At 39.7% G+C, this 15,076-nt stretch overlaps 1 protein-coding gene across 1 annotated transcript; it reads left to right on the forward strand.

Annotated features, from left to right (window-relative positions):
* Window positions 1-379: 379 nt before the first annotated feature.
* On the forward strand, window positions 380-12,312 carry LOC119719463 (salivary glue protein Sgs-3-like). Its single transcript, XM_038188936.1, has 10 exons — window positions 380-515; window positions 1,128-1,316; window positions 2,650-2,898; window positions 3,663-4,124; window positions 4,526-4,570; window positions 4,982-5,170; window positions 9,233-9,427; window positions 10,116-10,304; window positions 10,541-10,771; window positions 11,995-12,312. The coding sequence occupies exons 4-10, from the start codon at window positions 4,037-4,039 to the stop codon at window positions 12,216-12,218; spliced, it is 1,161 nt and encodes a 386-aa protein (XP_038044864.1). The 5' UTR covers window positions 380-515; window positions 1,128-1,316; window positions 2,650-2,898; window positions 3,663-4,036; the 3' UTR covers window positions 12,219-12,312.
* The last annotated feature ends 2,764 nt before the right edge of the window (window positions 12,313-15,076 follow it).

The following is a 15,076-nucleotide window of genomic DNA, read 5'->3' on the forward strand; positions in this document are numbered from 1 at the left end:
CCAAGCACACATTTATTCCCTCATTATGACCCCAATAAGGAATACATCAGGAATGTTTGTTTCCTTTTAGGCCTTTACAATGGAATAGAAAATAAGTTTCTCATTGAAATGAAGATCCGTAGAGAGCAAAAGAGCAAAAGATTATTTTGTTTTAACCCCACTCCAATTAAAACTTTGTAAACTGTATCTTTTAGGTCCTCCAAGTACAACTGAGAAGTCAACTACTCGTGTGACAACTACTGAGGCTCCCTCAACAACTGCCCCACCTTCAACAACTGCCCCACCCTCAACAACTGCCCCACCCTCAACAACTGCCCCACCCTCAACAACTGCCCCACCTTCAACAACTGCCCCACCTTCAACAACTGCCCCACCTTCAACAACTGCCCCACCCTCAACAACTGTCCCACCTTCAACAACTGCCCCACCTTCAACGACCAAGGAGGTAACAACAGTTGTGACCACTACCCCTGAATCTACCACAAAGGAAGTCACCACAGTGCAGTCTACAACAGGTTAGATATGACATCATGTGGCATTTGGGTCTGATGTTGGAATGGTTGGACAGACTGTTTTTGTTCTTTCCGTGTTTTCTGGTTTGTGAGTTTGAATTCCGCTTGAGTCTTGGAGCCTGACATGCCCTCTTTGGCAAGCAGCTGACAATCTTGGTTTTCCACCTATTGAGCATGTCAACACATAGCTGTTTGGCTGTGAGCATATCGGTACAAGTAGGGAATGGAACCCTTTACCACTTGTATGAAATTGTATTACATTGTATTTACTCCATAAATCAATAAAACTGTTGAGTGCTAGGGCTGTTTGGGGAAGTTTGAGGATTGAATGACTTGACATTTGTTGGCTAAGTGGGTTATACATGCTGTCCCAGACATATAATATTATGGCATGTTTATATATACAAATGCTGAAGATAAAACATTCAATAAAGAAATGAAAATGCCTAGAATATTCGGAGAACTCCCTGAAATGATCTGCATTACATTCGTCCAGGGAAAAAACATACGGAAAAGAAATTGGTAAAATTAATAGCTTAATATATGCAAGAAACTTGTCTTTTATACTTTTGACGATTACAAGTGAAAAACACTTGATCATTTTCCCAACAACAGAAGCCTCCACGACAGAGGCTAGAACCACTGTTGTGAGTACTACTGTTACTTCAACTGTACCATCAACTACTGAGGCACCATCAACTACTGAGGAGGTGACAACCACTGTTGTGTACACAACTACTCCAGAGTCAACTACAGTTGAAGAGACGACTACAGTACTGAGCACCACTGAAGAAAGTACAACTGGTAATTCAAGACCTATAATTCTCTTTTACCAAGTGCTTCCTTTGAAGGTGCAAGATGTAATTTATATTCTTAAATACTTAAGACAGTTTTACCCCATTCCTCTTGGTCGAGAGTATGTCACGTGGCTGGTCTTCAACGGTTAATAAAGACATGGCTGGCTGGTGTTAAACACTAGTCACATGAAATTTGGACTCCTATGAAATCTGGTGCTTTACCGTTTTATCGGTTGAAGGTCACAATTTGGCTCACATAGGCATGCGTAATACTACCGGTGGTTCAGAATTTCGTAGTCCGAAATTTACAATACACTGGCACAGCTACGTTATGTGCCACATTGCTAGTGCGTGTGATGCACACACCAATCTCCGTAATTTATAAGGAGTTTTTTTACAATACTCACGAGACTGGACATACCATAATAATGCTTGAGGGGTGTCCCAAAAAACATGAGGTAAACTTGTTGAACGCTTTTGCCTTTTGGACTGAAAAGTTTTGATTATTTGACCGAAAAGGTATTGATGAATGGGAATAAGTATGTACTTGACCGGTATTAAACACTTTATTTCAAGGGAATGTACAACATTTGCTTCAATTGTCAGAAATAAATGAATTTGGAAGATTAGTATGTTATAGCAAGTATTGTTAAACAGACTTGCTTCACGTTTTGGGTTCGGAGATGCTGGAAAATCCAAGAAAACCAACCATTTTCTTATAGTCTGGTTCCATGACCCTACTGAAGATGAAATGGAACAATTTATATACTTTGGGGAATTGTAAAGTCAGAGAATCAGTCTAGCAGGCTTGTACCCCTTCACAGGTGTGTAATCAATTGCAAAGAAAATGTGGAATAACTAAATATGAAAACTTAGAAAAAGTTTTTGAAAAAAAGCCAGTTTTCCTGCAAATGTCAAGTTTTCCTCAAAATGTCAGCACACCTAGAGCCACAATTTTAAAGGATGCTTTGGACTGTCATTCCCTTACAATCCAGTAAAATATTTTGTGATTTTTTGATCATTTCATTTTTTGGTGTTCGCAACTGTTGTATCTTCCCTTTAAGACCAGTTGGCGTCTGGTAATCCAGCTCGGGTTATTATCAGTGTCCAGACTCCAACCGGTCTTACACAGAGAGTTTAAGACCGGCCAAGCACACATTTATTCCCTCATTATGACCCTAATAAGGAATACATCGGAATTTTTGTTTCCCTTTAGGCCTTTACAGTGGAATAGAAAATAAGTTTCTCATTGAAATGAAGATCAGTAAAGAGCAAAAGAGCAAAAGATTATTTTTTTTTAACCCCACTCCAATTAAAACTTTGTGAACTGTATCTTTTAGGTCCTCCAAGTACAACGGAGAAGTCAACTACTCGTGTGACAACTACTGAGGCTCCCTCAACAACTGCCCCACCTTCAACAACTGCCCCACCCTCAACAACTGCCCCACCCTCAACAACTGCCCCACCCTCAACAACTGCCCCACCTTCAACAACTGCCCCACCTTCAACAACCAAGGAGGTAACAACAGTTGTGACTACTACCCCTGAATCTACCACAAAGGAAGTCACTACAGTGGAGTCCACAACAGGTTAGAGGTTGTGGGATAGACTGACATTCGATTCTGATAGTCGCATGGTTAAAGGGAATGTTTGAGTTACTTACAGCATTGCTCCAGTAATGTTTGGCCTGAGTCTTGAACTGTTTGGATTTTTTGCAATGCTGCTTTAGGTTAGCGGCCCCCAAACTTTGTTTTTCCCCCAATTTTCTACTGCTGGGTACCTCTTGCCATTTCACTATTTCAGTGCATTGGGCCACAATTGGTATAAAAATGATTCTGATTTCATTAGTAAGGTCGTTTCAGATTTATACCTCCATTCAAAACACTGGATTCATATTTTATAAACAGATGTTTTATAAATTCCTGTATTAAAATTACTGCTTATAAAATCACACTCACAAAAAATTAACAGGACCAGTAGTGTAACAAAGGGGAGTATGGGGAAGGGGATTCCCCCTGCCCACTCAAAGCCTGTGACTCCCAGTGACACCACTGAAAGGGGCAAGAATGAAGCAGAAATAATAACTAATTGTTTCATAAGTAAGAGTTAAGGCTTTGCTTTGTGGAGGTTCTAATAAATGAAAGGTTTGCGGAAACACCATGTGGGAATAACTTCTTAAACTAAGAGAATGGCTCTAAATACCTCTGGTTCTTTTCAGAACCATTCTCTTATTGAGAAAATTATTCCCACATGGTGTTTCTGCAAACCTCTCATTCATCATCTTTTCATCATTTTCAATGGTATGCATCTTTATGTTTTTTATTTCCTTCATTTTTATTTTGAATCACATCAGTGTCAACTACTTCACCACCATCAACTACTCCAGAGGTATGTGCGGATGATCTTGACAAATTGCCAAATGTGACGATAATACGCGAAGACCCAGAATCAGGCAAAGAATTACCTCCGACTGAATGGTGGCGGCCTAGCAACCCACCCAACGATGTTACATCACCACACAATGGATCATGTTTGGGGGTTACCTTCAGCCCACGGGTTGAAATCACGTCGGTCATCATAAAGACAGAACAAGGCCCACCGGGAGACATAACTGTTTCCTTCAAATTTCAACCAGGTGACAGGCAACCATACATACCTCTAGTAGATGAAGCTGGCTCTCCTATCTTTATTGGCAAAACAGATCAAAAGATCTATCTACCATCCAGTATGGCGTTGGTGACGGGACTCAAAGTTTGCATCATCACCTCAAACCCAGATGGTTACAAAGTGATATTCAACGGTTGTGAACACGGAGGTATTTTTATAGTCACTTATTTTCTCTTTACTTTTTAAGTATAATGATGGAACGGCTGTAGAATTTAATGAATCAAGGAAACATGAAAAGGATGATAAAAAAAAATGGAGCTTAATCTACAGTATTGGAAAATAAATGCAATGTGAATGATGACTGAATTTCGGCTGCTTTTATATCTGTTGAAAAAAATGAGTCAACCTGCTGCAAACTACTTACTTGACTAGATTGACCTGAAACGTACAAATCATAAAAGGTGAACGGCCTAACCATTTCAATCCTAGCAGGACCTTCGTCAATGGTCCATCGTTGGAGGAACTTAGTCAAACTACATTAGGCCATGAGTCAAAACGGTAGTATAATATATATACCAAAACTTTATTGTGCTTTCTTAAACAACACAGTGACTACAACCAAAGCACCCTCAACAACAGAGGCACCCTCAACAGGTGAGCTAGGTTTTTTGCTTGTACTCGTGAAAAACGCAAAAATTGTCTACAAGTGTTCTAACAGAACTTGTAAAAACAATTTTCAATGCATTAGAAAATTTTGATTATCAAACAGTTATATCCACGACTGTCTGGAGAATTAGATGTGACTGTACAAGGGATTTAATAATATATTATGACTAACACAGAAAGAATTCACAAGAAGGTAGACGACAAAGTGTCAAATTGGGCCATCATCTATGACAACTTGTATCAAACTTTGGAGGAGAAAGTTAATCAAGTTTATTAGCAGCAGAAGTGGTAGGCCACCAGATTATATGCAATGTGAACTAGATTGTGTTCATTTGAATTGTTTGTGTTGAAAATAAAAACCAACATGTAACATTATTATGACATCAATACTATAAACAGAAGCCTCAACAACCAAGGCTAGAACCACTGTTGTGAGTACTACCGTTACTTCTACTGTACCATCAACTACTGAGGCACCATCAACTACTGAGGAGGTGACAACCACAGTCGTGTACACAACTACTCCAGAGTCAACTACTGTTGAAGAGACAACTACAGTACTGAGCACCACTGAAGAAAGTACAACAGGTACAGACAGACTGTAGAATTTATGTGGCTGTCAAATGGCAAAATGTCCCCAGTGGGACATATAGCCACTGCAGTTTCTGTAATGTGATATATTTTTATTTCGAAATCATTTTTGATTGAAAAAAAATTGACAGTCCTAACACTACTCAATGACACAGAAATATTTTCATATACATCTAATTCCAATGCATATGCAATTTTAAGAGAAAAACATACTTTCAAATCACTAATATTTTCGTTGTCCTGAATAACCATTGGACTCGCTATTTGAAAATATTCAATTCTAGATATGGGCGAATACTTACTCGCATTGTGCTTTTGGTCAATGGTATAGTGTGATTCTTCTGTCGGTATTGATACCCATATTTCAGCAGCGCGGAGAATTTGTTTATTGTGTATGGTTTCGAGTCAACACCCATTGCAAGTCTGCACCATTTGCAAGTGTGTCCATGGCATGGTCCCATCACACCTTCAATGCTCCACCAAGGGACTATGGTACATACACCATGTCTCAATATCATGTCAATCTCAATAATAAGCCCAAATGTATTTGCAAAATTCTTTCCTACCATGCCTACATGATCCAATTCCAGTAGTTGTGTAGTTTAGAACCCTGTTCATTGTGGGGGTTTTTCTGTGTAAGAAAACAAAAAGGCACTTATCAATTTGTTCAGAGTACTCCACATGGTCAAAAAGTCACATTTTTTTTCAATATTAATCAACGTGATCAATTTTTATGCCCCGCGGGGGTGTGTGTGTGTGCGTGCGTGTACAAACACTGCCTTGTGGGGTACCAGAACAATGGGAGGTACCCCACAAGGAATGCCCACCGACTCGCGGGGTACCGTTTTGGTACCCCACAAATCACGAAATAGATAAATGGATTTTACTCAAAAACTAGGAATTTCCAAGTTGGGTTGATCCGTCGCAAATGGAAGAGTTTTACAAAAGGGATATTAAGTCCGAATTTCAGCCCAGGAAATTAACTATGGTTAAAATGAGAGCATTTTGACATAAGTGTGTGACGTTGCAAATTTTAGTACAAGAGAACAAAGAAAGTACCCCACTTCTATGCCTATGTAAGCATGAGTGTGCATGTAAAAACACTACCTTGTGGGGTACCGGAACAATGGGAGGTACCCCACAAGGAATGCCCACTGACTTGCGAGGTACCGTTTTGGTACCCCACAAGTTTTTCACGAAATAGATATATGGATTTTACTCAAAAACTAGGAATTAGTTGGGTTGATCTGTTGCAAATGGAAGAGTTTTAAAAAAGGGATATTATCCGAATTTCAGCCCAGGAAATTAACTATGGTTAAAATAAGTGCATTTTGACATAAGTGTGTGACGTTGCAACATTTATTACACGAGAACAAAGGAAGTACCCCACTTCTATGCCTATGTAAGCGTGTGAGTTTGTCTTACATTCCCTATGTGGACTTGTGAACAAAAGATGTCCACATAATGCAGGTTGTGTTAACGTAATGTGGACTACGCCGTGTCCACATAACGTTTTGCCCTTTCTGGAAAACAGGTTTAGAGGCATTTTTGGGTTAGGTTTATCCGTAGCAGAATGAAGAGAAACACTATAGGGAATCATAGAAAAAAATTGGGTTAAAAGAGTTTTCACAGTTTAAGTAAAGTTATTTTTTGCACCGGGTTTTCTTAACTACACGAAAACAAAGGAATGTCCACACAAGGTATGTAACGTAAACCTGGGTGTGTGTGCGTGTGTGCTCTTGTATTGTATTACACTCGAGGACAGACAACAAAAGGAGCACAAAGGGCCCTTTGATCCTCGGACGACGGTGCCTATTGTTAAAACTGGTCCTTGATCGCACGGTTATGTGCTTAGTCTATAGGAAAGTGTTAATTAGAGGGACAAAGGGAAACACAATAGGTTAATTGTCCTCAGGTGTATAGTAAAACACGACTGTGTGGATAGGTGTGCATGTGTGTCGGGATAAGTCTTGTCAGCGCGATAACTTGAGAAATACTTAACATATGAACTTCAGATTTGGTTTTTGTATTGTTCTTGGTAATCATAAGAAGCCTATTGCATTAGGGGCCAAAAGGTGAAGGATCAAGGTCACAGTGGCTAAAACAATAGAAATTTTGTCAGCGTGATAACTTGAGAAATACTTTACATGTGAGCTTCAAATTTGGTTTGTGGATTGTCCTTGGCAATCCTAAGAAGCCTATTGCATTTTGGGCCGAAAGGTCAAGGGTCAAGGTCACAGTGGCAAAAAAAAAAGAAATTTTGACAGCGCAATAACATGAGAAATAATGAACTTCAAATTTGGTTTGTGTATTGTTCTTGGTAATCCTAAGAAGCCTATTGCATTTTGAGCTGAAAGGTCAAGGTCACAGTGGCAAAAACTAAAGAAATTTTGTTCAGCGCGATAACTTGAGAAATACTTTACATATGAACTTAAAATTTGGTTTGTGGATTGTCCTTGGTAATCCTAAGAAGCCTATTGCATTTGGGGCCGAAAGGTCAAGGGTCAAGGTCACAGTGGCAAAAACAAAGAAATTTTGTCAGCGCAATAACTTGAGAAATACTTTACATATGAACTTCAAATTTGGTTTGTGGATTGTCCTTGGCAGTCCTAAGAAGAAGCCTATTGCATTTGGGGCCAAAAGGTCAAGGGCCAAGGTCACAGTGGCTGAAACAATAGAAATCTTGTATTTATTCTGAGATATAGGGATTAATTCATATAAAACCTACAGAAAACACTAATGCTGTCAATGAATGTTCCATGTGACCAAGGTACATGTAAGTTGATGTTAAAAGAGTGGTGTTATGTCATGGAAACAGTCATGGTTGCAGGGCATTTGTATTTGTAAACACACCTGACTTGTTTTAGATGAGTTAATCCAAAGAATAAAGACTGCTTGAGCTTTTTGAGACTGTCAAAGTCATTTTGCAACTGACTGTCAATTTCAAAATTAATTTTTGGATGGAACTTGTAAAAAAAATTGTGGTTTTCCTAACCAGTTATTTAAGCGATTCTTATCCTCTTAAGTGTATGAACACTAATTGATATTCCTTTTCGGCTAATTTTGTTGAAAAGTGCACTTCTTTAACCCTAACCGCCCTGAATTCTCCAAAATCCTTTTTGCAAATTGGAGGAATTTGCAGGATTGAGGTTACATGGCAAAAGTGCGTTGCTGATTTCGGAAGATGCACCGTGTCAAGGTCCTGGGCCAGACCTTGTGTTGTTTATGCTCAGCCGTGCGTAAATTTAGTCCTTGATTATACTTGACAACCTCCGTACTGCTCCAGGATGTCACTGCCTCTGCCTCAGCCTATTGACAGTCATAGCCGGAGGATTTTGCAGGATTCAGGCAGTGGTCATACCTCCATGGACCATATTCAAGAAATAACGGAGGAATTTGCAGGATTGAGGCTATATGCTATTTTTCCATGGGGCCAATTGGAGGACTTTGCAGGATTGAGGCTACATCCTAGCAAAAAGGCCTAGGGAGTTAGGGTTAAACATTTAAAAATTTGCCATGCTTTTCCGGATAAGGGAGGGTGCTGTTGGGTACTTGGGACTGGATGACTTGTGGTTGGACTTGTAATCTACTTGTGATTGGCTTGTGATTGACATGTGATTGACTTGACTGACATGTGATCAACTTTTGCTAATGTACGGCAGGTTTTGTACAAAAACACAAGTAGTACTATGTCAAATACGCACATGGCGAAAAAATAACCTCAAAAGAAATAACCTCAAAAGAAATAACCTCAAAAGAAAACTCACCTGTCACAAAAACCTCCCAATGCATTTCATTCACTATGTGAAAAATGGCTGCAAGAGGTCCTTGACTCTTAATTCATGAGGGAACCACAACTTACAAAAATGATTCTCATGTAGAAAATTGTAGAAACCTAAGTTCACTGGTTGCTATGTGTAACTAAGTACCTTACATGCCCACTAACTAAATGGCCACTGTGAAAATATGTGTGCTAAGCATGAATGAAATTGTGATCTTTAAAACAAACTATATTTGATTTACTTAATACAATTTAAACAATCAAAGTTGCTTTTCTAGTTCCTCCAAGTACCACAGAGAGGACAACTACTCGTGTGACAACTACAGAGGCCCCTTCAACAACTGCCCCACCTTCAACAACTGCCCCACCTTCAACGACTGCCCCACCCTCAACAACCAAGGAGGTAACAACAGTTGTGACCACTACCCCTGAATCTACCACAAAGGAAGTCACCACAATGCAGTCTACAACAGGTTAGATATGACATCATGTGGCATTTGGGTCTGATGTTGAAATGGTTGGACAGACTGTTTTTGTTCTTTCCGTGTTTTCTGGTTTGTGAGTTTGAATTCCGCTTGAGTCTTGGAGCCTGACATGCCCTCTTTGGCAAGCAGCTGACAATCTAGGTTCCTCCACCTATTGAGCATGTCAACACATAGCTGTTTGGCTGTGAGCATATCCGTACAAGTAGGGAATGGAACCCTTTACCACTTGTATGAAATTGTATTACATTGTGTTTACTCCATAAATCAATAAAACTATAGAGTGCTAGGGCTGTTTGGGGAAGTTTGAGGATTGAATGACTTGACATTTGTTGGCACTTTGAGGGCTACTTACCCCTCAAAGGGCTACTTAGCCCTCAAGGTTGAATATACTTTCCCAGACATTTATTTTTACGGCACATTTATATACAGATGCTTAAATTATATTAATCCATTATAAGATAAAACATTCAATAAGGGTGCTGAAATGCCTAAAATATAACAAGAATTTGCTGGATTGATCTGTACCACAATTTTCATGAACAAAAAAACACTGAAAGGAGATGGTGAATATTAATAGCTTATTATATTTTATGTTTATTATACTTTTACTATATTATATTGCTTTTAAACTATACTATTAAAAGTGACAAACATTTTGTCAATTGTGCAATAACAGAAGCCTCCACGACAGAGGCTAGAACCACTGTTGTGAGTACTACCGTTACTTCTACTGTACCATCAACTACTGAGGCACCATCAACTACTGAGGAGGTGACAACCACTGTTGTGTACACAACTACTCCAGAGTCAACTACAGTTGAAGAGACAACTACAGTACTGAGCACCACTGAAGAAAGTACAACAGGTAATTGAAGAACAATAAGTCTCTTTTACCAAGTGCTTCCATGAATTTGAAGGTTCAAGATTTGTTATATATTATGATCTTGATAAGGATACATTGTGACATGTTGTTTTTTTCTTTTAGACCTGGATAGTGGAATAGAATATAAGTTACTCATTGAAATAAAGATCAGCAAAGAGCAAAAGATTATTTTGTTTTCACCTAACTCAAATTGAAACTTTGTGGACTGTATCTTATAGGTCCTCCAAGTACAACGGAGAAGTCAACTACTCGTGTGACAACTACTGAGGCTCCCTCAACAACTGCCCCACCTTCAACAACTGCCCCACCTTCAACAACTGCCCCACCTTCAACAACTGCCCCACCTTCAACGACTGCCCCACCTTCAACGACCAAGGAGGTAACAACAGTTGTGACCACTACCCCTGAATCTACCACAAAGGAAGTCACCACAGTGGAGTCTACAACAGGTTAGAGTTTTTATACTTTTGCATTGGCAGCCTAAGGGTCAACTGGTTACAGAGACTGTTTCAGATTCTCTCTGTGTCATTGTTATAATGTGAATCCTGCACCCCCTACTTCCCATTCGTCTCGCTTTAGCAAGCACCTACAAAACAGGATTTTTAGTGTTGTATCCTGGCAAACCTGACTTTCCTAATTGTTGATAATTAAAAATACGCTACTTGAAAAAGTATAAATTCACAACTATGAATAGGGAATTCAGGGGTTATATATCCAGTCGGGATTTAATACACATGTACTTGTAAACAAACAATATCAAATTGCCAAAATGGTGTTTATAAAAGTTGACAAAGGGCAGAAAATGTTCATATGTCACATGAAATAATTAGCCTCACACTTTCTGAGAGTGAATTGATCTGTTTATTGACCACAAAGCAAGGATAAAAGTCCTCTAGTAATTGCAAGCATTCCATATGTTTTCTCCAAATTACTGATGACATTCAAGTTTAATTCATGTTCAATCTACATATGCTTTAAAGCTATAGTCCATCATTTTCAGCCATCCGAAAAGGTAACTGGCGTATTATTGTTGAGAAACATACTTGGTTGAAAGATAGTAAGTGGACTAAACTCCCTGTGAAATTAATCTTTCTGGCAAGCTATCATTTTGAAGTAATCAACGAAAGAAGGCCTTTCCAACGGTGCGTCTTAAGACGCACCGTAGGAAAATTTAAATTAGTAGTTCGTTTTGTTATTCGGTGCAGCGCGCGCAAGCATTGGCACGACACACACAGCGCGCGCGCGGTTGCTATAATTCGTCAAATCAGTGCGCGACATCGCGTATAGCTGCAATTCAAAACAATTCAAAACATGATTCAGCAACTTTTGATTTGAAATTGAGATCGTAGAATGCTGTTTTTCTCGGAATATACAGCTGAAGCTGAGCTGAAACTTCATCAGGTTAGTTGTTCAGTATCCTTCATTAGATTTTGAGCACTTTTGTTGCTTCAAACGAACAAAATGCACAAATTACAAATGATGGACTATATCTTTAATATACATATAGACATATACATATCAACATGCATGGCCATGTACATGAATACAGTATATCCCTGCACAGGGTAGGCCTACAGTTTACATGCAAGGTGAAATGGTTGATTGTTCTCAAGTTGATACAGCCTGTTCTAAATGAATCAGCATTGAAATAGTATAACTTGACCATAAACAGAAGCCTCAACAACAGAAGCTAGAACCACTGTTGTGAGTACTACCGTTACTTCAACTGTACCATCAACTACTGAGGCACCATCAACTACTGAGGAGGTGACAACCACTGTTGTTTACACAACTACTCCAGAGTCAACTACAGTTGAAGAGACAACTACAGTACTGAGCACCACTGAAGAAAGTACAACAGGTAGAGACAGACTGTGTAGTGTGGAATTTTATTAAGGCTGAACTGAAAGAATCAATCAAAATCTTCAGAGAATTATTTTGAAGGTGCTTGGCTATTTGACATGAATTGAAAACATTTTGAATTTTAGTCTTCTACAAAGCAAACAAAAAAGAAAAGAAAATTTGCTAATTTATATAAAAATTAGTGAGAAGATGGAAAAATTAGAAATGTTTTCTGTCCGTAATGCATATTTAAGCTCATGTTTGCCTCATCATGAGTCACTTGTTGATGCACTCTTGTACTAGGTTGTTTCTTTGTCTCTAGATACCAAGTTCAAAGTCCATCCAATTACAGACAGTGTCAATTTTGTATAGAAATTAAAAAGAAAATTCACAAAACAATCAGTCATCAAATCATCTTGATATCGCTTTGTGTTTTGCATACTAATAACATTAATTACAAACTAAGTTTTCATAGCGATCTCACCTTCCCTTATATGATTTTGGTGAAATTATATTAACATCACGTATTTCTCGCACATTTTGTGCATATCTATGACCTACCGAACCTTCTACAAAAGAAGAATTTTTGATTGAAAAATTGACATGCTCGAGATATACTAATAAGATGGGGGGGGGGGGAATCAAAATTATATAGACAATAACAAGCTATTGTCATCATGACATGACCTTAGTTTTCACATGAAGTCCTGTCTATGTGCTACAAAGTTTCTAACCTAGCCAGACTTGTAATTCTGTAAATATAAGACTTTGAAAAGTACATTTTTTAAGGTCATCATGTCATAAACCGGTTTCAACAAAGAGATATCTTAATTTCCCATCACCAGCCAAAAAAGGGTATGTCTTCAGAAAACAGATTTTGATATTTATATCAGCCGTGCGAAGCACGCTGATATAATGTGATCATCGCGTTTCTTTCTTTCTTTCTTCGGGCAAAACGGTCGCTTGACCAAAAATAAAGTGCTACATCTGCCAAATTCCTTGGCAGATTTCAGCCATATTTGGACATGATCTTCCTTGAACCGAGGTTCTATCTTAAGTGACCAGCATAGGTTTGAATGGACCTACTTTACCTAGTGGTCACTTTCTTCAAACATATAAAATGCTTCTTCTCCTACAGTCTTGACCCAATTAGTGTCAAACTTGGTCAGTTGCCTCTGTGGACCAAGCCTCATATGGGTTGTTCACAGAATTTGGCCCAATGGTCACCTATTGGTCAAGAGGGTCATTTCGTCAGCCGATTGTCAAACACTATGTGCAACAGAGGAGGAAACACAGTTTTGTTATCGGCTTGGTACGATGCCAGTTCGCATGCATATGTGTATTCGAGGAAATGGAGTTATGGCAAGTTTTGTTTGATAAACTTGGTTAGCATACACTACGTGCAATGTGATACACAGATATGGTAGGATTTGTTATCGGCATGATTTGCTTGGAATACGTGCAATGTCAGAAAAGGAGATAAGGCAGTTTTGTTATCTCAGCATGATTCGTTTGCAATATGTGAAATGTCAGAAACGTAGATATTATAAGTTATCCCACGAGCGCGAGTGGAAACACGGAATAATGTAGTGCGTCTGTGTCCCACATACCACGAGGCCAAAAGGCCGAGTGGTATGTGGGACACAGACGCACTACATTTTCCGTGTTCCACCGAGCGCAAGCATGATAACGAATTTATCTTCAAGTGAACTTGACGCTCAGTACAGTTGGAACGAGCACGCTTTACACGGACATTCAGCAGTTTAGCATATGCAGCTGGAATGTCGCTCGCATCTTGGAACAGCGCAATATGCGGAGTGCTGGTATGGACCGAGGCCGTGCTACATGGTTATATGTAGCACGGCTTGTTGCCATGGATCGACCAATCAGGATGGAGGATTCAAGTTTACTTGAAGATAAGACAGGTTTTGTTATTTGCTTGGCTAGCATACACTATGTGTAATGTGGGAAAACACAGATATGGCAAGTTTTGTTACATCTGTGGTCATTTTGCTAAAATCTGCCGAATTTGGTGGCCAATTTCAGCCAAATTTGGACAGGATCTTCCTTGACTGCGTAAAGGTTGTCATGTATTCGGCCAGATATTCCGCCGCGTATTAAAAAAATACGGAGGCCAATAAACAAACTATTGCTGTGCTTAATTTTTAATGTTTAATGCAGATTCATCTACAGGCATTAACTACTGTTTCATGTATTGTCTCAGCGGCTATTTTATGTAATGTTTCGGCGGACTGAATGTCAAATGTTGTTGGTTACTTCCAAGCATTTTTGACAGTACGTGCGAGTCACTCCAGACCATAGAGTAAGGGACAGAAGAATACAGCGGTTTGGCCGTTCCCTGTCTCTCCGTTCGTTTCCCCTAAGCTCGCGGTGAGTGAGCTGGGCTAGCGAACGAGACGAGTACAATGGGGGTATATCGACAGAGGTCGTTCCCTTCCCCCCCCCCCCCCCTGACCGTTTCAGCTAGCTCGGGGAGCTAGAAGAGGACGTTTTGTTTGGTATATCGACAGAGGTCGTCCCTGCCCCTCGGCCGTCCTAAGCTATCTCGGTAGTGCGGCGACAAATGAGATAGCGGCGAGATATTCGTGGGCATATCGCCGCTGGCGTTCCCTTCCCTCGGCCACCTCGCCTGGCGTGTAAAGAGAAATTCCGTGGGGTACAGCGACCAGCAGTCGTTCCCTTCTCCTTGGCCGTTCTCAACTGCATTTATCTCAGTAGTACAATAGTACGAAAAGACAAGATAGCAGTGAGTCTCCCACGCAGGGACATCGCCATAGTTTGTTACGGTCATCCCGTTACGCGTTTTGACTGGCATCAAACATACATCCTACGGTATGGAACACTGTGAGGATACCGGTGATAAAACCCCCCGTGTAACCACGGCCCCCCAG

The sequence above is a fragment of the Patiria miniata genome, unplaced genomic scaffold, assembly GCF_015706575.1.
Source record: "Patiria miniata isolate m_02_andy unplaced genomic scaffold, ASM1570657v1 HiC_scaffold_8, whole genome shotgun sequence".
In the NCBI taxonomy this organism is placed as follows: Eukaryota; Metazoa; Echinodermata; class Asteroidea; order Valvatida; family Asterinidae; genus Patiria; species Patiria miniata.

What these genes read in the sequence shown, in the direction of transcription:
- LOC119719463 (XM_038188936.1), top strand. Translation starts at nt 4,037, where the DNA reads ATGGCGTTGGTGACGGGACTCAAAGTTTGCATCATCACCTCAAACCCA. An exon ending in AACAGAGGCACCCTCAACAG is followed by an intron (nt 4,571 to 4,981) that starts GTGAGCTAGGTT and finishes TACTATAAACAG; the next exon opens with AAGCCTCAACAACCAAGGCT. An exon ending in CACAGTGGAGTCTACAACAG is followed by an intron (nt 10,772 to 11,994) that starts GTTAGAGTTTTT and finishes GACCATAAACAG; the next exon opens with AAGCCTCAACAACAGAAGCT.